This window comes from Lonchura striata, chromosome 6, assembly GCF_050655825.1.
Source record: "Lonchura striata isolate lonStrDom1 chromosome 6, ASM5065582v1, whole genome shotgun sequence".
Lineage (NCBI taxonomy): Eukaryota > Metazoa > Chordata > Aves > Passeriformes > Estrildidae > Lonchura > Lonchura striata.
In genome coordinates this window covers 24,331,893-24,357,883 of record NC_140708.1, presented here as the reverse complement: position 1 = coordinate 24,357,883, position 25,991 = coordinate 24,331,893, and the positions used below count along the sequence as shown (strand labels likewise).

Here is a 25,991-nt window from a genome sequence, read left to right as displayed (position 1 = left end):
TCTATTTTTAATGAAATTAATAATCTCTGAGGGACTGCAACCCATATGATGTAATTCTGCATTTGGTTTATCATGCAAGCTACATAAAATCAGCCCACACTTGACTGTTGGTAAAATGACACTTGTCAGTTTGCAAGCTTTGTTTACCAGAAAGTGTGGGTTAACAAATTATTTCAGATGAGAAGTCTTGCATGGGCACCTTGTGTGTATCAGCACAGGTATTTTGCAGAGTACTCCTTGAGTAGGCAATTTTTACTTTTACCTAAATGAGAAAGTAAATCTTGGGTGACAGTTGTGAAAACTTGGTACATGAAGCAACTCCTAGAAAATAAAAAAAAAAAATCCCCTAGTTTTATTATTTTTAGAGAATATAGCAAGCATGTGAATGCTGTAGTCAGTGTATCAATGCCTCCTGACAGAAAAGGCACCAATGCACCAACTAAAATCTGTCTGGAGAAAAAACAGAGGATGTGAAGGTGGTGACAGACAAGACAGTGTGTGAAACCAGTGGAAGGTGTTTTAGGGCGGCAGTGGAGGTGGAAAAGGAAATCTGCTGATGCTTTTGGACTCATTAAAAGTTTGTTTGGATTCTATTTTTGCTTCAGGTGAATTTAGAACTTCGTAACAATTTAAAATGTATTAAATGCAACCTGTCCTAACATGAAATGCCCACTCAAGAAAAAAAGAAGAAAAACTACCTAATGATGAAGGATTTGGAGAGCATAATAGAGCTTTTTTTAGTTAGGTTCATAGGCAGGTGTTGCTGCCAATACCTTTCCAATATTTTTTAGGGTACCAAGATACACCAGTGGTACTAAATTGGAAATGGAAACTTAACTCAGTGAGAGATTTCATCATTAAAAAACAATATAATAATTTAATTGAACCTTTGCTTTTGCACAGTTTTAGTGTGAGATCAAGATTATCCCTTTGTTCTTATGGTGCCAGTGAATTTATGGGTAAACCAAAAATTCCCTGTAACAACTCTTCTTTGGGATGCTCCAAGTTACTCTTTCAGGTAATTCAGAAGATGCAATTTAAATAATGCCTTCTTGATAGTTACAGTTTATTCTCTACATGGGGTGAATTTCCATTGTCAATAGAAGATTTCTTGAAAAAATCACTAGAACCTGTTCATTTTTAGAGAAAAAAATTAACTTCACAGTGAGAAGATTTTAAGGAATATCATCCTCTGTGTATCAATATATGAATGTTGGTTTTAGAAATTATTTTTGCTTTCTGATAATTCGTGAGTTATTTTTGCTCCTTTTTTCATCCATGTAATAAGCTGTTTAAAGTGAAACTGATCCCACTAAAAGGATTATTGATAACAAGATATAGGTAAGAGACATTTACAAGGTTCGCTGGAATAACAGGATAAGAGGATAACTGTTGGGTTGTCCTTTTAAATCTTGTTCTTTTGTTCCCAAGCTGACATGTGGTGAGGCTTTGACCAAATAACACTCATTTGACTCTCCAGTCTAAACAGGCAGCAAATGCATTTCTTCCCGATGGCTCTTTGACAGTAATGTGAATAATGAAGCTGAGAGCAAAAAGCCAGGACAATTTTTTTTTTTATTTTTTAAACTTTCTTCTAATTTGTATAGAGTAGATCCTTGAGCATGGTACCAGGTTGAAAGCCTATTGTTAGTTCTACAATCTATTATTGAATTTTTTATCCAGATTTTTGTTTTTATAAACTTTCCAATTCAGTGGTTCAAGAGCTATGATACATGGCCAGCAAGTTGGCCTGTAGGATCAGATGAAAAAGCAGAGGCTACATAGTTTGATTCTGAAATGTTTCCATTTGAGAGTTTGCTCATAGGAGCCTTTGGGTGTTTTATGGGAGATTTGGCAGGCTGCGCTTGTTCTGGGGTTGTAAATATTCAGCTGTTGTAATTAGGGCTGGGTTTAAAAGGAAGAGGAAACAGAGAATTTTTACCAATGTTTTTATAACCAGTTCTTACATAAATTTCTAGGTTATTTTTCTTAGATAGCATCAGCCTCTTTCTTTCTTTCAGTTTTCAAGTACTTTAAAATGTCACCTTTCATGGGCTCTCTTATCGTTGCTTTCTAACATTTAACAAGATGACTCCCTGATGTCTTGCTCCTCCAGATGGGCTCTTTTCCTTCTTCTTTTATAGCTATCTGCCTTTACAGTGTAGATGGTGAAGAGAAAAGACAAATGTGATACAATCTGGGGAAAGTGGTTTCCTGTTTTTCTACACGCTGTCTCATTTACTATTAGAGTAACTCAAACTTCTCTTCTGTAAAATTTCTGCCCTCACTACTTACAGGTTTGTTTTCCTGCCAGAGGCACTCTTGAGTCCCTTGGTGCAAAGCCCTTGGTCTCATGCTTTTTATGAGTTAAGATAATCCTGTGCTTCTTGTGGTCAGATATTTTTCCAAATATTCTTTCCAATCACATCTCCATCCCAGGCTTGTTTGAACACTTACTATACCATTCTGCTTGCTGACAGTTCTGTGTGTCTGTGGAGCTGAGGGGATACAAGCTAAGGATATGTATGGGAACATCTAAGAAAATGAAAAAGGAGACTAACTTTTAAAGAAATTAAAATAGAAATCTGGAGAGCAATGGTAAAACATACTTAAGGTATAACAGGGTGATTTTTTTCTGTGTTTCACTTATCAAAGCAGAAACATTCTATGAAGAGAAATGTTCTTTAAAATAACATTGAGAAACTATATTTCTGGGCTGCTGACTAGCAGGAGCACACCCTTAAGTATCATGGAAAGTTCCTGCTGATCATTTCTGAAAATGATGTAATCGAGCAGCTGCACCAGTATTCACTCAGAAAAGGGGACCTGGGGCGCTTCTCTCAAGGCTTTTAAGTTTTCCTAAAAACTAAAATACAGTATTAAGCAAGGATCTAGTTGAAACATGGATGGCTCAGTGAGGCTGATTGGAAGACCGAGCATGAAGAATGTGCTGATCTGCCCAAGACACTTCAGTTGTTTGTTAACTTCCAGCATGTGATTTCACCAAAACAGTTACTTGTGAGTAGATGCATATTTCACTGTGTACATTCTTCCTGGTCAAAGATGTATTTTGTATGGCATGCTAGAAGTTTTTCCTCTTGACTTCAGTCATCTGTTTCCTTGTCTTTCATTTTAGTATTTAATGCTTCCTTCCCAACTTAGTAGCTTCCCCTTTGTTACTTTCTGAGGGTTTGTTCAGGGACACACATGAGCCTGCTTGCAGAGATATGTTCATTGGAATGTACCTATGGATCTATTATAATATATTATGCTCTTTTAGTAAGGTAAATGTGATTTGTGCAATGACTTCTCAGAAATACCTAACCCTGTAAAGCCACATTCATCAGTAGTTGGTTTTGAAAGTCTGTTTCAGGAAATTACAGACATCCTGTTTTTTTGTCTTGAACAGTTGTCTGTCCAGTATTTAGATATTTTCCCACCATTCCTGCTGAGGATTATCTTAATGCACAGTTACAATATACAATGATTATATATTAACATTATTAAAGGAAAAATAATTTGTGGCTCTGACATGATAGTAGGGCTGACTTTTTTACAGAGTTTAAGATTTCAGCTGAAAACCCCCTAATAGTCACAGTGACAGTTTGCTATCATGTGGTGCATATTGTCCATTAGAAGAGCAGGCATGGCATCAAGGATCCTAATAGCTTTGTTTCAGAACATAAGCTTGTGTGAACAAACGGAAATAACCGGCCTTGCCTTTGCATGCCTGATTAGCTTTGGCAAATATTGCACATTGAAGATGATGATGAATTGATGCTATCAGCAGCCCTAAACCATCAGATAAATAGAGACAACCTTCTGGATAACTTGTTCTGTAGGTACAGAATTTGTTTTCTAAAACAATAATTTCCTTTCCTTTTAGAAAGTACTTGTATAAGATGTACATTTTGAAAATGAACTGTGAAAAGTATTTTTTCTGTGTGAATTGTTAAAAACCCAACAATGCCAATTGGGCTCTGAGCTCTTCAAGAACATGGGGAATATATGTCTTTGTTTAAGTGAATCTTACTAAAACCCAGCCAGGCACATCAAGGACATTATAAACCAAATTAGTTTTGCATCTCTTGAACAAGGTTTTTCCATAAACAGAAAGGCTGAAAAGGTGATAACTGTGAAAGAGCTCCTAGTACAGGGACAAGTTCTCTAAGCATACCACTGAGAGCTCCAGGTGAGGGCATACAAGTGTCCCCTGGCCTTGCTCCTGCTTTCCTGGATCTCCTCTGCTGAGCAGGAGCTTGGACTGAGGGTCACCTCTCCCAGGACACTGCAGAAGGGTTGTCAGTGCTTCCCCAGGCTGGGACTCCCCACCGAGGAGGTTTGCTGGAACTGGTGTTTGTCAGCACTCATTTCTTTTCAGAGATGAGACACAAAAGCTGGCAGCAACCTCAGCTTTTGTGTGGCCTTTGGCACTTCCAGGTATGTTCAGGGAGATGTGTCTCCATGTTGTCAGCCCCTCAGTTTTACCCAGGCACAGCTGCATTGTTGGTGCCTGAGCACTCCTGGCGTGCCTGAGGACACCTTAATTTTCTCTTCAGGGATCAGAACAGCATTTTTTTGTTATATGATTCACCAGGTCATCTACAGCTGACCTAAGAGAGGTTAATTTTTGGATCCTTATCACCAAAGTAGAATCTGGGGTGCAGAATCAGTGAAGAAACGGGCTAGTAGTGATTTCCACAGACCAACTATGTAATGATCTGAAAAAACATGTGCTATTCACTCATGTTCCATTGCAGCTTTGCAGTGGCATTCTTTCTCAGGGCAAGATTGTCCTGAAGATGGAAACATTTCTATACCAGATGTATGAAAACTTGAAGACCACTTTGATTAAGAAGCTTTTTCAGAATTTCCAAACAATTATGGTCAGATGTTAACATTTTTTAAGGATGTAAGAAAGCACTAATAAGTTCCTGATCCAGAGAAGTGCACAGATCCTTGAAAAGATAGGAACAACTCAGAAAAATTATTGTACTAGCACATATTTAAGCTTAACAGTAAATGAGAAGTGTTTGAAGAAATGTTTAATCATCATTAATGATATATTATCAAACTAAAAATTAACAGATAAATGTAATGTAATTATAAGTAAATAAAAAACATTCAAAAAACCATTGTCTACCCACCATCTGTTTCTACATTAGGAAAATGTAGGAATATTGAAAAAATGAGAGATATTAGAAAAATAGCAAACATCAGAGATTTTTGACACATATGTATGTTGACATCATAAGATAGAACATGTGTGACCACAGCCTTGCTAAGGGTGTGCTCACTGGCAGTCTCAGCTCAGATTTCAGTAACAGACATGTACTCAAGGAAAATTATCTGACTCTCTATTCTTTTCATCACAGTGAGAAATGAGATGGTGAGAACTGTACCTGTTTAAAAATCCTTAAGAGTATACATCAAAAATGCACATTTTCAGGTGGAGTTAAGTTAAAGTCAAGCTTTCTCTGCAAAGATGTTTTCCTACAAAAATATTCCTTTGCGGTCTTTACCCTCTGTAGTTAAACTACATTATTTAAGGTCTAACCTAGCCTGGAGCTATGTAAAAGAGTCAAGAGGGTTCCATTATCTTTTGCTTAACCTATTTCTGTAGACCCCTTTTGTCAGGTTGCTGGTTTTCTGTAAGCCCCACACAATGGTTTTAAGAGACAAGCGACATTCACCTTGCATTTCTCATTGCTAACAGTGTCTACTCCTGCTGTAGCTCCAGCTGCATCATTTGATTTAGCAATTTCTGGCAGCTTTGACAAATTAAGGAGCCTGTGTGGCAAAGTGATTGTTGTGGGAGGCAAGCAAGGCCCTTCCTTTCCCAGTGACTGCTTGGTACAGGAGCAGCTAATGAACATTGTGCTACTCTACAGCCCTTCCTTTTCCCATATTTTTCATGGTTCAGCCCTTAGTATTTTAACTTTTTGGGTAAATTAGAGTCTTCTAAACTCTCGCCCTTCTTTTGTCACCCCACTCACCTATATCCCCTCTCTGGCACCTCCACTCTCTACCAGCTGCTTAGCACCCCTTTGCTTTCCAGACTGCTTTTCCTGTTCAGTCTGTCTCCAGCAACCACCTCCCTCTAATGCATTAACTGAAGCAAACAAAGAACATTTGCTGTTCAGCATACTGACAGGAGTCAATAAGCTGGGCTGTTACACATTTCATCTTCTCTATCTGGATACATTTTGGATGGAGGGAAAGTTTTATCAGATGTTTGCATAATGCCCAGTCCTGTGACACTGCTCTATGATTAGAAGCCTCAAAGTACTTCTGCAAAAAAATAGATTATTAATGTTGCTTTTATTTGGTATCATAGAGAAATCCCTCCTTAAAAGTATAAAAGTGGTTACACATTATCAAAATAAAACATCCAGATTTATTCAGGAATAATATGGATAAAAAACTGGAAAAAGTATGAAGCACTTAGTACAATCTGTCTTAATGTAGTTCTTGTCGTAGTATTATGGCAACAATTAAAAGTCAGGTTGGATTTTGGTTTTGTTTTGGGATTTTTTTTTTTAGGTATTTGTTTATTTACTGATTCTGGTACAATTCCCTAAATGAACTTTTAGGTAAGCAGTTATTTTTTTAACCATTTGTAACAATGCTGGACAGATATTGATTTTATGGCATCAGAGAAGCAGAATGTGTACCCTGTTTGTGAAGACGTGCATAATCTGTAAGATTACTTACTCACACAATGAATATTTCCATGGATTCATCAGCCATTCTTTTCAGAAAAACATAAACTTTGTTTTTGTCTAGAGACTGGACAGACACATATTTAAACAGAAAAAAGCTGACAATATAGAGTAATAGCCTTAAGATGCTCAAGAGAGTTATTTTTATTTAGGAACATAGGGTTGCAGAAAACCTCTTGGGTTGTTTTTAAACAAGTCAAAGTCATAATCATATAATTCTTGATAAAAAGATTGCTGAAATCAAAACAAGCTGTTCTTTTTGAGTTAAATAGCTAACTTGGGGTGCAGAATGGGACAGCTGTTGACTAGAGAAAATAGATTAGATTAGAAATAGTGTTTGCATCCCAAGAGCTGCACAGAATTTAAGTCTTTATTTTCCATGTATTTAAGAACAATTTAGAATTTAGCTGTCTGCCAGAATGCTGCTGGCTGTAGTGCCTGCCATGATTGCTAGTGGGAAAATATGGGGAAGCAAAAGAGGCTGAAAAAGTGTCTTGTTTTTTCCAAACAGGAAAAACCCCAAAAAAGAGTATCTCCTTTTGTCCTCACTAGACCAGTCAATAGAGCTGTGCTCATATCAAATACCATGTCCCATTTAAATGTGCTCTTCTGTAAAAGTTAAGGTAGCTAGCCACCTTCTGGGAAGGACTCTGGTCAGTGGTCAGATGTGGTCATCCTTGATCCGTCAAGACACATAAAAGAAATGAACTCTTTCAAAACCTGTAAAATATTTAATCTTATGCTCCACTACGCCATAGAACATACATATTTTTGTTAGCTAGCTTTTTCCTCCTTCTCCCTTCTTTCTTTAATACTCATACCACACCCTTTTTGGTTTTTTCTTTTATTTATAGTTCTTTAGTTTGTTCATTTTTCATTTCATTGAAGATGCAGCAGTCAAAGAGAAAAGAAAGCAAGAGAGTATTAAAACAAGAGATCAACATGAATGTAGCAAGTGCCTAGAAATAATAATTGGCACAATCTGAAGAACAAGAAAGAAGATCTGTCCTAAAGCTATGTGAACAGGGTAAATACAAGAAGCTATTAAACTGCCCTAGAGTTAGGTGCATAGGTTAAATGTAGTAAATATATGCAATTCTGTTACCTTTCACGCATTAATGAATCTTCTCCAGCTATGCTTAAGCTGCTTTATATTTGTTCTTCATAAAATTCATCTGCACGAATGTTCTTAAAGTGACCTTGAAATCTGTATGTGTTGTTGTTCACCAGAGAAGTACAGTTTAAATTCATTGGTGTGTATGAACCTGTTCTGGAAGCGTGTCCTGGCATGCTGGGCACAGAGACTGTCACAGGTTTCTCAGGCCTCTCCCACCCCATTTTCATGGTAAAGACAGCAAGTGGTACATACAGTTTATCTATTTGGATGTATCTCACATCCAAATAGATAAACTGTATGTCCACAAAAAAAAAAAAAATCTAGATAAGTCTCTTTCTCATTTTTCTGAGATGTACATCTCTGCATTATGGAACAGGTAAAAGTGTTGGAGTCTGTGCTTATTTATGCTGGTAATAGATATTTGGACCAGTTCCCAGTTCTGTTGGGATAAACTGCACAGAATCCTTCCATGCAGTTGTGAAAGAAATTGCAAAGACGTCTAAACACACAGAACTATTATTATTTTGTATAATCAGGATAGGGTGAAGAATAAGAAAGCAGTAGAGTGGGATGCCCACTATGTTCTGTGTTCTCCTGCTGTGGGACAACTGTGATACAAACACCACTCTCTGCCTGTTCCTCTGGCTGAAGCTGTATCCCTCTGCAAATGAAGCATTTTCAAAAAGCATCCAAACTGTCAGGCACTGTAGGGGATATTTCTTGAGATGAGGGAGTTGCCAGCACTGTATATGGAGCAGGTGAGCAAGGTAGGAAAAGTGCCACCCCTGGTCCCCAGGCAGGCCACAGTGACTGTACCTGCTGCTCCTCTGTCCTTTGTCACATTGTTGTGATATCATTATTGAATGAATTACTCCAAAGAAGGAAACCTTTAGGGTGGCAGGAGAGGTAGGCAGAGGGAGCAGTGAACACTTTGCTGGCCGTGAGCTGTTTAAAAGGTCAGTGGCTCCTGTTGCTGTGCTGGCAGGTTGCTAAGCTGCTGTGGATTTTTGTGCTCCTTTTCCTGGCAAAAGGGACCTTGTGATGAGGTTCAAGGTTATGGTAGTGCCTTTTTAGTAACCTCACCCCCTCCTTTCTGCTTGCTGAAAGACTGAGTAAGGGAGGTGCTCTCAGGAGCACTTGCCTTCTTTCTAGGCTTCTCAAAAACAGCTGCTGAAGTAACTAATAGGGTTTTTTTTATCCTGCCAAATTAAACCTAATGTTTTAACTTGGGGGAATAGAGTCAGTGTTTAGTAAGCTGCCAGGGCACATTGGGTAACTGAGGCTTTCTAAGGGATCAGCAGAATTTGTACCATCTTTACCTCACTTGCATCTTCTTTGAACTCACAGCAAAGCACATTTACTTAGTGCTTGGGTGAAAATTATCTAGCAAAGTATAGAGCTGTTTCATGAGATTATATTTTAACCCTGCTTTCCTTCATCTGTCTCAAGCAGCAGGAACTTTCACGTACATCTGAGATATGTTATAATAGCAGTCAATGCTGCCAGGCCTTACAGTGGAACAAATATTCAAAAAATAGTCTTATCTTATACCAGAAAGGTTAAGAAAAAGATGCAACATTGAGAGCAAACTGGCATTTGGGAAGGGGGAGGACATGATTGCACAGATAAAGTGTGCTTTCTTGCTGTTCAGCTTCATTTGCAGAGTCCACAATCTGTACTATCTACCATACAGATAAGTAGAAAACAGCACCAGGGTGTAAGCAAATGAAGTTTCCTACCCTCTGAATAAAATTCTCAGGTTGACATAATAAGTGCTTTTAGACATGTGCAGCAACAAGAAAGGTAATTATTTAACTTGCCTATTCGTTCAGTGTCTGTCAAAGGCACAGCACTCCTTGAAGCAAGTCAAGGAGTCAAGGAGATGAGGTTTGCACTAATCTGCTGTAAGGAGGCTGGGTGGCCTTTTCCTGTTGGCCAGGCATTTTTTATACTATGGTTGTTTTCAGTTGCTTGTAACCTCATTAAATGTTTGCTGCCAGGGTTCTGGGAAAATAACAGCAAGTAACTATGTAACGAAACACCTAATCTATGTTTACTTAGCCTGATATGTCATCAAATTTTTCCCAAGTATGTTAATGTACAGCTAAAAATGTAAACTCAACCTGAGCTGAAGCTTGCCTGGGAAGTTGGGCCAGAGATCTAGGCTGAGGTCATGCCACCCAGCTACTACTGTCTGTGCATTAAAGTTAATGTATGTAGAGATCGTTGACTCCTCTGAAAATTTTTGTATATATTTCTGCTTATTGAAGGGTTATTGTTATCCATTCTGGCATTCCTGGAAGTTTCTCCTCCACCCTAAATAATCAAAACTTGAAAAAGAAAACCAAACCAACCAACAAACCAACCAAACAAAAAAAAAAAAACCCAAAACAAAAACCCACAAAAAACCCCAAAACAACAACAAAAACCCCTAGAAAAACCCAAAACAAAAAAACCCAAAACCTTCATTCCTGTAGAATGGGCAATGAAAGATACTGCTCAGACACAAAATAAGAAGCTTCTCCTTGCCAAGACTCTGCAGAAGTGCTCAGGATCCCTCTGTGATGGATCATGTGCTTATGCAAACTCCACCTAACTATATTACTTGTGATTGCCAGGAAACTCTTGAGCTAAATACCTTAAACTTTATGACTACCCTGTTAATTCATGGATTCTTATGGGCTATTCAATCTTCCAGGCATTTGAACATAACTTACTGAACTTGCAATAATGCAGTGTATGTACCTCAAGGCCCTCAGTGTTAGATGCAAAATGTGGTGGCCACATGGTACAAAGCAATGGTACTGGCTCTGCTTGTTCAAGTGAATTTGGCAGGATAAATTCATGGTAGATTTCATTGAAAAATCAGGATATAATCTATTTGTGACAAAACTACCAAAGATTTTGTTTTCCAAAAAAAGTATTTTGGTCCTCTTGTACAGTGCTATTACAGGATATTATTTACAGTCTAGTAGGAATTCAACTAAGCTTTCATCGTGTTGTGTTTTTTGTTTGTCATACCTGTTTTCTCCTATTTTGCTCACCTTTGAGTTTGGCAGTGTGTATATGTTTTCTTAAAATAATTATGGTTTTGGCTTTGAGCTGCAACTCTGGATATTTCAAGGAGGTCACTGATGAGCACTTCTCAAAGGTTCAGATGTGGTGGTGTATAGGGCTAGTTCTAGAGTGTCTTGCTGTTTTGGGTCAGGAAACTCTAGGCACTGCAGAGTCAAGCCTGGAGCATCACCTGAGCAGCTTCAAGGACAAGGATGCTCACTGTTAACCATGTAGCTGCTTTCTTGAACTGCCATTTGAAGTGGCCTTGCATACTTAGCATCTGCTGTAGCTAGGTGAGATAGAAGGTATTTAAACTTTCTCTTCAAGCAAAATGGAAAGACATCCCAGATATTCTGCTTATAAACCTTTTATCCATCCAGAGGCTAAGGGTTTGCTGGTGATGGCGGAAATATGGACTGAAAATGAGCACTGACAGCCAGCGCTGCGTGTTCCTGCACTGAGAAAATCGGGGCACCCATCCCTCAGTCGAGCCCTGCCATTCAGTCACGGATGCAAAAGGACTGAGGGCTGTTGGTCCCCTTAGCAAAGACCATGACTCGGTTCCTCACCTAGGGTCCATCCAGTGGGCGTCACTGGCTCTCCTGCAGTGTCCTGCAGCACCCAGTGTGTGTTTAAAGAACATTTTGTGGCCTGGATGCAGACGCAGTTTTGATTGAAGTGGCTAGGAGAGAGAGACAGGCTAGCTCTGACCTTCTGTGAACTATCCATGCTCACAAAATTAAGTTGCTGTGTCCTGCTGATTACAGCTTTCATCTGGGGTTTAGCTTGTGAGAATACAGAGGTCATTTCATCATCAGATCTGTTCTGGTTGTGGAGTAAACATTCCCTTAGCGTACAAAGGTGAAAACCGTATTCTCTCAAAACAAAACTTTTGCACTAAATTGTGTACAAGGAAGAGTAGCTAGTTTGAGTAGAGATTGCAATTGAAAATACAGATCAGGCCAGGTTTGGCATGAGTGGGGAGCCTGCCGGAGGTGAATGAGTGACGGGCAGCAGTCAAGTGACTCGCACATCTATGCAGTGGCACGCAGCGGGGAAGAGAGTACCGTGTGCTAGGATGCAACTGCTGGACAAATCACCCAAATTATCATGAAAAGCACGATACCAGACACTGGCTCAAATTCTAATGGCCCTCTTGCTTCCAAGAAATGTTCATGAGCTCCATGTGGAAGGAAGCGCTCCCTTTTCTATGGCAGGGAGGGCTGAGGCAGGATGCCGTGCCCAGCCCCAGCGTTCCAGCGTGTGCAGCATGTCTGACTGAGGCTGTTTCTCTCCGCAGATGGCCGCAGCCCCGTGCGCCCAGCAGCTCTGTGTGCCGAGCAGCCCCACGGGCCGGGCATGAGAGCCGGGGCCGGGCGCTGCCCCTGAGGCGAGGAGCGCAGCCCCGCCATGGCCCCGCGCCGCCGGGCCCGCGCCGGCCCTCCCGACGGCGGCTGGGGCTGGATGATTGTTGCTGGCTGCTTCCTCGTCACCATCTGCACCAGGGCCGTGACGAGGTACAAGCACTGCTGCTTGTCTTGCTGGCCTCTTTGTGGCTTTTTTATTTTTTTCCACCTTGGGAAGAGGGTCTGTTATCTCCCCCGATGTCCTGCAGCTGAGCGGGTTATTCTGGTTAGGTACAGACTCTCTCCTGCTACTTTTTCCAAGGCTTCCTGAAACCCCTAAGGCTGCGGGGGCAACCAAGGGATTAGAGCCCTCTGGCTTTAGTCTCGCCTCCTCTGACAGCTGCTCCAGCTTTCAGCACCCCCTCCTTGATTTCTTACAGAACCAAGGCCTGGGGCAGGTAGAGCTATTTCAGCTTGGCTGGGGAGGGAGGAATCATGTAGGGTCTCTTTGGGTTCACTGTGTCCCTCTGACCCCACAGCCATGCTCACTTTTTGTCAGTCCCAGTGAATTTGTGTGACCCCTGAGTCAATGTGAAAATTATAATGTTCACAACCACAATTTTGATTTACCTGGGAGCTGGAGAGGACCTTCAAGTGGATACTTTTTTATACCTGAAGAGTGAGAATGGTGTTTCCCATGAGGCAAATATTCCATGTTTCACAGACTGGTGTTTATGTTCTCTGCCCTAGGTGTATCTCCATTTTTTTTGTGGAGTTCCAGGCATACTTTGGGCAGGATTATGCCAGAACTGCTTGGATCCACTCCATTGTCGACTGTGCTACAATGCTTTGTGGTGTGTATTACCCTTTTAAGAGTAATGTGGCTACTTTTGCATCAGCTCCATCTGTTTTTAGCATGCTTGCATGTTGGTGGAGTCAGCTGGAAAAGAGTGATACTGTGGGATCTCTGGGGTATGGTATATCCAAGCTGCTTCCCCCAATACAGTTGTGCAAGGGAGTGTCTTCATACTAAAGAAAAGCAGAACTTTGTTTTGTGAAGTGATCTAATTTTTCAGAAACGTACTTTTGTTGAGGTCTATTGGGACACCTCATGTTTGAGAGCTATTAACTAAGCAATTGTTTCTTTTGTCTTTTGATTGGAGTTTTATTTGAGATGTAGAACAGGATGTACATCTTGCCTTCAGATCAAGTCACAACCATCCTCCTTTTATCAAAAGTGTATATTTACAAATAGTCTTCTCTCTTAAAAGAAAATTTGCTATTATTAAAAATCATGTGCATCAATGTAGCAGTTGTACTGGATTTCTCATGAGTTTACTTTAAAGCTGTACAGCTTGGTGAAAATCCATGCCCTAGTCCTGTAGAAGAGGTTAATCCATAAGAATTGCTAGAAAGGCAGAGGGGCAGAGCTAGAATGAGATGCAACAACTCTCCTGTGACCAGTTATATCTCGGGTAAAAGAGAGAAATAAGGGTAACCTTGCCCTGGCATTGCAGGTAGTAGAAGGGGAGGGGGTTGGTGATGACATCCCATGCAGGATGATCTGGAAGACATCGGTGTTGGGAGAAGCGCAGGAGAAGGGTAGCAGCCCTAGTGATTGTCCAAAAGATGTGAGACCTCTCCTGTTTGGGTCTAACCCAGAGCCCACAAGGCTAGGGAGTTGTGAGGAAGGACACATAAAGTTACTGAGGGCTGAAGTGCAAATTCCAGGTGGGGAAAAGTCTGAGTGTTGTAAGCATGGAGTAATGAACAGTGTGGGCTGTTCCTGTGGCCTGTCTTGACCCCTTGACACTGCAGACTGGCTGTGTTCCATAATGACTTTGAGCTACAGAAATGGCTGCTGAGAAAGCTCCTGTAAATCTCAGGTTTATCCTGACTTTCAGGAGAATTACTTTTAGAAGGTTTTTTCTTTATATTTGGTGCTCATGCCATTGTGACAGGGTTATGTTGGAAGACTACCCTGTAGCTGCACATACTATTTTCTCCTGCTTCCCCCTACTTCCTTTTCTTTTCTAACTGTTGCAGTGAACTGTGTGTGAAGACCTGCCATTAACTACCTGCTTTATTTGTTTCTTTGAAGCCCCGCTTGGGAGTTTAATCAGTAATCATGTATCCTGCCAAGTTGGTATAATGCTAGGAGGGCTGCTTGCATCTACTGGACTAATTTTGAGCTCATTCGCCACCAGTCTGGAACACCTCTACTTATCATTAGGAGTCCTCACAGGTAGGAGGCATTCAGCCCCTTTGTTGCTGCCAGAACACAAGACAGGAATGCTAAAAACAATGGGTAATCTCTCCTCCATGTCATATTGACACTGCACTGGTCAAATGAAAATACTCAGACTTGATCCCATGATTGTAGACGAGAGGTTGTGCCAGCAAGAGCTTCAGCACTGACTGATCTAGTATCACACAAATGAAGCACCCTGCAAAAGCAACTCTTACCTTCTATTAGAGAGGACTGTCAATAAAGTTCTGAAGTTATGGGAGGTCAGGAAGGACTGCTGCAGTTAGTATACATGAAAAGGATTCCCTGTTTTGTCTGGGATTTGGGAGGAATTTGTTATAGCAGAAGTTCTAGATTTCCCTAATATATTTGCATATTTGGGAAAAAAGTTTAAACCAAAACATAAATGTAAGTAAGAGATAGAGGAGCTCTTTGTGAATACCAGGCACCTCAGCTGTATGCCTTACTTTTGTCTGCATTATATTCCAGTTGAACAGCAAAAAAAATTGCTGGTTGGTAGTCTTGCTGTAGCAGCTCCTCCATTTTTGCTCAGGTATGGTGAAAACAAATCTTTGCTCTGTCCTATCTGCCTGTGTTTGTTGTGCACAGAGGAACTTGAGAGGGGCCCACGGTCACACTGACATTCCTTCCTCATTAATACTGACCTGGTAGCCACGGTGATATAAGACCTTGTACTTGGTCCCCTGGAGTTTAGTAAGAAGTTGGTGGAATTACTGCAGTTCACATGCTGCCAACAGCTTATTTGTTTTTAAAAAAAAAATCCTTATTTTAGTGCATGCTGCTCCTGTATTGCAATGTTAATCTGTGACAAAATGTGTTCATAACAAATAAAAAGGTTTCTTGTAACTCGAGGAACTGTGCTACAAACAATGCTAATACCTCTGAGGCTTCCTTAGTGGGAGTTGCTGTGAATACCAAGGTGGAAAAGCAGTTATAACTTGTACATGGAGTGGTAAAGATCCAACTTCATTACAAGCAGTGAACTTTTAACCTGTGGGGACTGATTGGTAAAGGCTAGATGTGGTGCCCCCAACCCAGAGAGCAGATGAGACCACAACAAGTGTCTAAATCCACAAAAGCAGCAGGACTTGAAACCAAAGAGTGAAGCAGAGGTGAGATTGGGGAGTATCAATAAGTAGCAGAGTTCCTTTTAAGAGGCATTAAAATGTTTTCAGCTCTAAACTTTCCACTTTTCAGAGGATATTTGCTGGCTTTTTTGAGACCTATTTCTCCCTGCCAACTCACTGAAAAATAAATGGTGTGTATGCCTAATAAAGCATGATTTTCATAGCACTTGAGTGATGATGTCTAGCTCAGGGCTGCTCCACTGGCTCTGCTGCCTGTACAGGTCCAACCCCAGCTCTGTGTCCTGCTTGTCCCCTTGCCTCCTGAGGGGTGCCAGACTGGGCACCCGCTGCCCAGAGTCCCTCTAATCCTCTTATTCCATCCTGGCAGGTTTAGTGCCTGCCCCACAAAGTGTGGCCTTTGAGGAGGATATGGCAAGCCGGTTACAGCACTGGGGACTGTTTTATCCTCTATCAGCAAGTTCTGCCAAAGGCACTGGGGACTGTTTTACCCTCAATGTAGGACATGCTCCAAAACCCTAGTCAGGAACTAATTTCTATTACTGATTCAGAAATACATATTTTATTGTTAGGGCAACCACTTGATGATTAAAACCTGCTCTCTGGTTCTGCAGCAGAGAACACAATCTTTTTCTCCATCCAAGAGATTAATCTGATTTGTTTACTCAACTGGATCTGTATTTCTCAGGCTTTCCTCCCCTCTTTACTTGTAGACAGGGATTTAAAATGGTCACGACTCCAAGCAGCTGTTGCAAGGAGTTTGTTTAGTGGACCAAGAGAGATTTTTTGTAGAATATTAGTAACAGAGATAGGCTCTTTGTACTGTGTTTCAGAGACCTGAAAATTAATGGTCAGGGTTACAACAGACCCAAACACAAAGTGGTGCCTCATCAGGACAGTGTGTCCAGTGCCACCACTGGTGCAGACCCTTGGGCAAGACCTCATCTTGTATGCAGGAGAGGCTGGCACACCAGTTCTCTCATGTTTAGTGATCATCATTGTTCTTGTTATGAACTGAACCCCATCATTTCTGTCTGAGTCTTATTATTGTGGATTAATGGTCATCAGGTTAAGTCAGTGACCATGCCAGTGGAAGAAAGACATCATCCTAGTTTCTCATCACACTCAGACTGGGCTGCGTGATACGGAATCAGAAAAAGCTTTCTATTCATTTCTAGTAACGAAAATACATTGTGTGGTTTGTTTTAATATGTTCCATATATCATGTTTAGTATTAAGCCATCTGCACTTTGCTTTCTCTTCCAGGACTTGGGTTTGCACTTTGTTATTCTCCAGCCATTGCGATGGTGGGCAAATACTTCAACAAAAGGAAAGCGCTGGCGTATGGAATAGCCATGTCAGGAAGTGGAATTGGTACCTTCATCCTGGCCCCTGTGGTCCAGCTCTTAATTGAGCAGTTTTCCTGGCGAGGAGCTTTGCTCATCCTGGGAGGTTTTGTTTTAAACCTCTGTGTCTGTGGTGCCTTGATGCGGCCTATTTCTCTTAAGGAGGATTGTAAAACTGCTTCTGAGTTGCTTGAACAGAATTATGTCCCTGAAACAGAGAAACAAGACTTAAAGCGAATGTCCATCTGTTCACCTTTAATCAAATTATGGCCTCATGAATGTTTATGCTACTGTTCATGGAAGGAATATGACTTCTTGCTGATGCCAGGCTTCATGGTGCTGGCGGTGTCAATTTTATTTATGGCATATGGCTGCAGCCCTCTTTTTGTCTACCTAGTGCCTTATGCTTTGAATGTTGGAGTGAGTCATCACCAGGCTGCCTTCCTCATGTCCATACTGGGTGTCATAGACATCATTGGTAATATCACCTTTGGATGGCTCACAGACAGAAGGTAAGGGCTTCTGGCTGATCAAGTGTAAGCTTTAGCTGGTGGGAGGCTGGATACAAGCAAGGTATAAAATATATAAAAGTTAACATTATGTACTCTTTCTGTAGCATGTGTAACTTAAAAAACCCCAACAACACACTCTAACTTTCAGGAATGCTTGCTGTTTAATCTTTTGCCTCTTCTGAGTTTGTTCAATTCTGCTGGTTTAATATCTTTTTTCCTGAAAAATGAGGTGTTTGTATGTTTGATAGTGGAAATGTAGCCCGTTGCCCGAGATATGTTGAGTGTGATTCTCCATATCTATTTCCAAGGGGACTTCACCCTGCTTCCTCTGTCTTTCCATCTCTTTTGTGCTGCTGGGGAGGCACAGAAGTTATGGATGAGGGTCAAGGGTCTGGCCCAGTATTGTTAGGCACATGCTAGGAAGGACTAACTGAAAATTGTTATACATTTTCCAGTATATAAGAACTCACCATGCTTTGTGAACTCAGCTCATGCCAAATGTCAGTGTACAGCATCTGAGCATCAGTAGATACTGGCCAAATTAGCAAGGATTTGTATTCTAAAAGGATGCATTCTTTGCACTTACTTAGTTTGTGGGAAAAATAAATTACTGTTTTTGTGGAGCAGGAAGGAAGAGAATTGCCATCTCACTTAGCTCACATTAACTCACATTTAAGGGCTGACAGGAAAGGTGACAGCTAAGAGAGGTATACTGCAATATTGTATGCATAATACTGGGAACACCTTGCTGAGGTGGGATGTAAAGCCCAATGAAATACTGCTTTGAACATTGAAACTTCAGGGGAGAGCAAAATCCTGGCAGCAGCGTTCTGTCACTAGGAACATCCTGAAGAACACTGCATGCAGCACAGCTGCTGCTGGCCTGATGTTTCTGCAGCTGTAGGTGGGCAACTTTCCCGACCTGGGCTCATCTGCTGAGTGAAGACTTGTGTAAGGCAATTGACTTAAATTTGAGCTATAGAAAAGAGAGAGAGACTGAAGCATGCCAGGGCATAGAAGCTAAAATGCTGGTTTCAGTGTTAATATTTTTCTTTTCTGTTTTGAAATTTGCAGGTGCCTGAAGAAACATAGGTACTTTTGCTACCTCTTTGCTGTGGGAATGGATGGCCTCTCTTGTCTTTTCCTGCCAGTTCTCCAAAGCTTCCCCTTGCTTGTGCCTTTCTCATTTACCTTTGGCTACTTTGATGGAGCCTATGTAACACTGATCCCTGTGGTGACAGCAGATGTAGTGGGAACTCCTTTGTTATCATCAGCACTGGGGGTTGTGTATTTTCTTCATGCCATACCATATCTAGTGAGCCCACCTGTGGCAGGTAAGTTTTGCCAAATGACTTTCCTATAGCCATATCAGTACTTCAGACTTACCTAGTTTTGTGATATAAGGGGAAGAAGGATAGCAAATGCACAGTGAATGTGAAGGCAGCCTCTGGGTAAAGGAATAACACACCTGGATGTCACTATTGGACACAAAATAAGTACACAGAAGCTTGGTAAGTTCAAGAGAGAAAAAGAGCCAATTTTATTTCTGACCTCACAATATATAGAATTCCAAAGTGACAGTGGATTGGAGGATGAAATTGCCAGTTCTCCAACCACACTGGTCAAACCAACAATCCATCAATTCTCTCCTCCCACAAAGAAGAATGCAAAACAATCACTATTTACATGAACAGTGCGTGAGAACTCCAGTAGAACTATGTAAACATCAGAAGGCATACAAAACTTTTAAAAGAACTTTAAAACTTTCAAAAGAGCTATAAAAGAAGACTTAACACTTTTGAAAATCAGGGCAACACCTGGACATTCATAACTCTTTAGATCTCCCATCCTGGTCTTAGTGGGAAAATTTCTACATATAGAGTGAGATGAAATTTAAAACACAAACCAGTATGAAATGGGCTTCTAAGAGTTGTTACATCACCACTTCATGTAGTTTAGAAAGTGTGCAAGTAGAAGGAGTAAAAGATTTCACAGTCAAATTACATGATTTTGTAAAATCTAAATCTCTCTAAAGAGAGTTTAATTCAAAGGTTGTTTTTTTTTTTATGTGTTTTTTTTTTTTCTTTTCTTTTTTCTCTACATTTCTTTGAACAGGTGGGTGAGTCAGTTCCACTCCTGTTTGGTCATAAACTCATCCCTGTAATATCTAACCATAATTTTTCCCATCCGTACCATTACAGTGAAGTAAGGATGAGAGATGTATCCTTATTATTCTTTAGAAAACACTTGACACAGTTTTTAATACTGTGGAAGGTCTGAGATCTTTTTCAAACAACCAAGTATATATATATCTTGCATATTTTGTCTGATGTTTACATCAATTTCCAATTAATTACTGCTCATGAAACTTTTAATTTTCCATAGCAAAAAATATTGCCAAATATAATTGTTTTGAGTGAAACATGGTCATAGCTTAACAAATGTTTCTGCATCTTACAAAGATCTTAGAGCTCTCTAAGCCCTCTAAAGAATGCCAGTTAAATCCGGGCAGTTGGATGATGTTTATTTAGTAGTGTGGTGATGACTGCTCTGCCTTTTCTTGTGGATTTGACCTCCAAACAAAAGGCAATAAAGATATTATTTTCCTGCTGAGAATAAATCCCTCTCTGTCCCAGGATGGAAAACTATAGTGATGGTGATGTAAATCTGTATTTTTGATTGTATATATAAGTGATAACTCCAGAAATTTATAACTGGGTAACAGGATTTGTAAATTATCCATGAGAATACTGGTGGACCTCTAAAATTTTTTTTTTTCCCCCTACAGGTTGGCTTGTGGACACAACTGGCAGCTATACTGCATCATTTCTCCTGTGTGGATTTTCTATGATATTTAGTTCAGCACTATTGTGCTTTGCAAGACTAGCAAAGAAAATCAAAAAAACACATTTGCCATCCTTCACTGGTAACACGGCCTTGAAACAGCACATCTGGACAAATGGAGCAATAGCTTATTCTGTCACAGCAGAATTAGACCAAAGGGATGTTGAATTTTTGGCTGTGGATACAAACAGCTTCAGCAACAGGTGACAGGGGCTGTTGAGTTTCAGTAGGGCACAGCCTGAGGCAGACATGGCACTCAGTGGTGTTACACTGTTGAAGACACTTTCCCTGTGAAACAAGACCTCTAATTAGATTCTTCTGTCATGTTTTAGGTGGCTTAAATCTAAATATGGCAACAGTAATGCCAAGTTAATGCAGCAATAGAAGAAAGCTAGACTGAAAATACAGTTTGTAGATACAAGTGTTCACAGATTTATTTGAAATACAATGTTGACTCCACAGGGATCTCTACAGGACCAAAACTGAACAATAACATTTACTTTTAAAAATATTATTAATGACACAAGCTTTTTCATTTTTTGGTCTAGTATGTTTCAATGGACTAATAACACACACCATGAAAAAATCTCTGCATTTATCAGTCTGCATGAAAGTCCTTGCAAATAAGTGTTTCAAATCCCAAAGTCATCTGTTTGTTTTGCTTTTGTTTTGTTTTTGTTTTTAGAAAATCTGGCAGGAAACTGATTTATGCTGAAAGTATCTCTGGAGCAGCTTTAATTTTTACAATGTGCCTGAACTTTGTACATACATTGCAATTTAATTTCAAATATGGTTTTAGATCTGCTTTCCCACACACTCTATATCAAGTTTTACTTTTTTTCTTTTTTCTTCTGGATACCTTTTAAACTTGAACTTCTAAACACTGACATTCTGGGTATGATCTTTCAGATGATCCTTGTCTTGGAGGGTGGAAAATGTGCTGTGGTGGCTCTGCTTATCTGAAGAGGAGTAAATTTGTGCCATGGGACCAGGCACGATGACAGACAAATGTGCTTTAACTGCATTCCTTGGAAGAAGCCCAAAGGCAGCCCGAGAGACCAGAGAGGCTCCTGTGTTTTCAAACACAGAGCCTCTTCCTCGTGTAAAATCAGCACCTATTAGAGAGCTTTAGAATTCATGGAACCAGACGGCTGAGAAATTGCCCACCCCACAGGCTGATCGTGGAGAGGATGCTGGCAGAATTGTTTCTGTGTATTGCAGTGCAAGTCTTTCTCTTTTCAGACACAGAAGCTGCTCTTCAGGTGGTGCCAATTGCTCATTTGTACCATCTGAAGAGCTGTTAGGTCACTTTTCCTTGATGGCCAGAACACAAGAGCTGTGACTTGCTGATAGTTTCCTGCTGCTTGTGTGAGGAATATACTCCAGCTGGCTGCTTCACCGGAGCTAGGGAGTGAATGTAGCTCTTGGGGTAACTTACTGATGTGATGGTCTAATAAATACTGTGATTTTCTATATTTACAGAGTGAAAACATTGTCAGCAATGGAAAACTTCACATTCTACAATACAAATAGTTTCAGTGTTTTAATGCTGTATCAAGCTGTATTCTGTTCATTAACAAATTGATCAGAGTCCAAGTAATTTTCACTTACATTGAACTAGTAGTTTCATTAGTCTGCAGTGTATTCAGTGGCTGCTCATGGTGTCCTTTTCCACCCTGTGCCTTGGAAGAGAAAGCAACATAGACTGATGTTCATCAATTGGATTTACACCAAGAGTACAGCCATAGGAGTATAATGTATTTATATGCACACACATATATATATGAATAGCATGTGTATCAAGTAGTTTTATTATCCAAGTGTATTTCAAATATAACAAAATAATTTGTGTTTAAATGAAGCCTTTCTCACTGTCCTGCTTCAGGAATGTAGTCAGAGCCAGTAGGATGATCTATGTGCACAGACCATAGAATAAGCAAGAGCAGTGCAAAATCTTCTTAAAGCCAATGACATAACTTTTCTTCAGCTCAGCATGAAAATTGAGTCTTGGTCCCCAGTTTAGTTTTTAACATATATTCGTAAAAAAAGCCAAATATTATCTTAATGTGTTAGGAAAGACATGCATATTTTGAAAAAAATTTAATTTGTTTTATTAATTAGTACTGATGAAAATAACAGTTTAGATCTTAATACAATATTTTAATATTTTAAAAAGTAGAGAATAGTGTGGTGAACCAAAAATATAATTTTTTAACAAGTTTTAAATTCCCACCGTAAATAAATTTACAAAAATATAATTACTTTGTTTACCACATCATAACATGTTACCTGTTGTTCATGTCGGAACTGCATATTGTAAAAGCATGTTGGAATAATGCTATATGCATTTTTATCATAGTAAATTACCCTGTGTAATACATTATTAGCATTTTTTATTATTTTAACATTTTTGTTCATAGGCTTTTCCCTTTATGGTTTTTAAGCAGTACTTAGTGTTTTAAATATCTTATTTAGCAGCAAACATTCAACTGGTTTTATCCACAGACCTTTTGTAGAAAATGGTAAAATTCTTTCAGGGCTTTCCAATACTGTTTCTGCTCTGACTTAAGTCAATGGAGAAAAGCTTATATACTGCAATAAAGACTTCTGTGTATAAAGCACACTGTGAAATATCAGCCCTGTCATGAATGCTCCCAATAAGAAGCGGAAGGAGAGAAGCATCGCAGGAGATGATCTGCAAGTGGAAGAAACGGGAATACAATCCAGGCCGGTGAAGCCTCAGGACTAACTTCTAGCTCCTGCCCCACAGAACCCAGGCTGAACAGATCACCTTCATCCTGCCATGTGAAATATTTCAGGCAATGCATTATAAAAATCTCTGGCTTACAATGGTTTTAAAGAATGATTTATGGTATCGGCAATATTTTTTTTCAGAGATCATAATATTCAGGCTGTCCTCCATGGAGGACATTTCCTGGCATGGCTTGGTAGGAAAATAAGTCAAGATACCCGAGCTAGCTGTGAACAATTTGCCAGATGAACACTGAATGTTTGAGGATTTAGAGGTCTTTTCCACCCTTAATGATCCTGTAATTCTATGTTCCCACCAGCCCCGATGGACACAAGCATTGATGGATATGAGCTCGGCTGGAGCACTGCACTGCTGAGCCTGTCCAGCTTCCCAGGACAGCGTGGTGGGACTTGGCTTGGGGTAACATCTGTCCAACACAGATTCTGCCTCAGATGGATCCCACCTGGGATTATGCTCTGTTCTGTGCAGTGGATAGAAGTTCAGTGTAAGTAAGTGAAACTGCTTACAGCTGCTGAAGTTATCCCATGTGTCTTCATTCCATGAGGTTTGAAATGGGGAAATAATAATTATTTTGAAATTATTTATATTCTAGTGATAATCTGGAACATTTGATAAATTGTGCCTTGGAAAGTTGTGTGAAAACATCATTGGAAAAGTCAAGCACCTTCTGCTGAAAAATGACTCTTTTTTCAGAAGAAGTATTCCTGAAACATTCCTGTCAGCTTGGATAATAATTTATCTCCTGAAAGATAAAGGCTGTGTTACTATATGATTAATATATTTTACATTGCCACACATTATTGCTTTGTAAAGTGTTACAAATTTATGTGAGAAGGAAGAGCTTGTTTGACTTAAACTGTAACACTACTTCATGGTCAGCATAGCAAATTGCTTAGTTTGCCTCAATAAATAATACTGTCTTAGTGATTATTCTGGTATACTTCAGTAAAATGTTCTATATACTTTAGAAGGTGCTTGTGAGTCATAAATTGATACTTCCTGAAGGGTTGTTGTCACTCATTTTTTCCCTACACTGCTAGCATTAGCTTCAGTAATGTATTCATACTTGGGTGTGAATTAACAGGTATGTTCAGCCTCTGTGCAGCTCTAGTTTTGCCCAAAAAACCCACATACTTCTCCAAAATGTGTTTTATTTTCTCTACCTCCCAAAGCTCCAACTCAACCTGCTCCCCATGGCAGCATATCAGGCAATGCAGCAGCACCACCCAGTGGGAAATAACGTTTTTCCTCATTTACAAGACGGGCAAAATCCAGAAGGCTGGAGGATATCTGGGAGCATCCCCAGGCATCTGTGGTCCAGAGCAGTCCTGCAGAGTGCAAAGAAGGTGAAGCACAACAAATACACTTTTTGCATTACTATGTCTCACAGTTTCTTCACTGTGCAGATCGAGCTACTATGACTCTTCATAAAAATTCCGGCTCTTATTTTTTTCTCCAAAATAATTTATAGCTTATCCTTATTTCTCCAAGGTTCTTTTCTCAGGAGATGTTCTGGTGGCAGTGTAGAGGGGAGAATGGATGTGTCACCATGGCTTGCACCACCTCTTCCTCAAATTCTTCTCTGCTGCCCTCCACTCTCTAGGCCCTCCATGGAGTTTAGATAGCAATGATGCTGAGCTTAGAAGCCCTCAAGATTTGCTTTTGCTCATGTTATGAAAGATTCTCTGAAGGAGAGCTAAGAAGAAGGAGGTTTATTGTTATTTTTTTGATCTGGCATTGGTGTTTTGCACTCCTTCATGGCTTGTCATCCTGTCTGTACAGGGGTGCTGTTGGTGGTGGCGGGAATGCTCCAGGATGGCTAGAAACTAAAGTGCACATCCTTCTTGATGGGCTCTGTCGACAGTTTGCTGTCACTATTTAGAACAGAATACTACAAAAAATATCAAAATTTACTTGGACAGTTGCAGACTTTGGGCATTTCAGCACTTTCTTCCAATCATGTATACCCTATAGGCACCTGTGGAGGCCCAAAATCCTACCACTGAGGCAACAGCACGTTAACTGAGGAAGAGCAGAAACAAGCTAGGAGAAACACAAGCCTCCCTCCCATGGGCCTTCACATGCATATGTTAATATTTCTAGTTTCATTGGTTCTCCCAATTCCACCCCCATTCAGCCCCTGTTCACATATGTGTACATGCACTAGAATCATCTCCCCTTTCTCAATCCCTGTTGGCCCCAATTTGCTGCAGCATTCTGCCCCTGTTATCCCATTGGTCCCCCTTGTTTGCTGCTCCTCCCCTGCACCACTTTTCCCTGTTCCCATTGGTCCTTGGCCTCAGATCCACCCCTTTTTTCTCATAATTAACCCTGTGCCCTCCACCCTGTTCTTTGTCTTGGGAGCAATAAATAGCCTTTGGAACTCCAAAGACAGATCTGTCCTTTGCCTTTCTTCATTAGCTTTTTTGCAAGTGTGCTCCAGACCCCAAAAGCGCAGGCTGGTCTCTGGGACTTGTTGAAGTGCTGCTTCAGGCATCCACCCCTCTTTCCACATGCCCCTTATGTTCCCCTGCCCTGTTCTGTGGTGGTCACCCAAATGTGCTCTGGTTGTACTCTCCCCTCCATGTTCAGTTTAGGTAATTTCTTGTGTGTGTTTGCTATCCCTGGCTTTTTTGACTAGAATGGCCACAATCATCTCTTGGGCATCTCAAGGAGTGTCCTTCCTTCCTCTCCAGATGTTTGCTGCTGTGGTTCCTGATAGGGTATTTTGGGAAAACTAGACAAATGCTGTTTTGTGCACAGTTTAATTCTTTGGTGTAATGCCCCTGGAGCCAGATTTGCTGAGAGCTCAGAGAAATGAATGGGGCTGTCTCCTCAGCCTTTCATATCCTATCAAAACCCTATCCTTCTTACTTTTTTGAATGGCTATTTCTCTTTATTTAATCTACTAACATGAAGG

At 40.3% G+C, this 25,991-nt stretch overlaps 1 protein-coding gene across 4 annotated transcripts in view; it reads left to right on the top strand.

Annotated features, from left to right (window-relative positions):
• Nucleotides 1-25,461, top strand: part of SLC16A12 (solute carrier family 16 member 12) — a 32,380-nt gene extending 6,919 nt beyond the window's left edge. The window contains exons 2-8 of one of the 4 annotated variants that reach the window (XR_013340262.2): nt 12,197-12,413; nt 12,993-13,096; nt 14,344-14,487; nt 16,863-17,454; nt 18,529-18,788; nt 20,243-23,555; nt 23,664-25,461. Coding sequence is in view for 2 of the 4 variants with exons in the window: in XM_021539408.3 (XP_021395083.1) it covers nt 12,307-12,413; nt 12,993-13,096; nt 14,344-14,487; nt 16,863-17,454; nt 18,529-18,788; nt 20,243-20,501; nt 21,208-21,211 (1,470 nt within the window). In the remaining 2 variants the exon portion in view is untranslated. Of the gene's footprint in view, nt 1-12,196; nt 12,414-12,992; nt 13,097-14,343; nt 14,488-16,862; nt 17,455-18,528; nt 18,789-20,242 lie in introns of all 4 variants that reach the window. The other 3 variants (XR_013340261.2, XM_021539408.3, XM_085582526.1) reach the window with 3 other exon arrangements.
• Nucleotides 25,462-25,991: the final 530 nt, after the last annotated feature.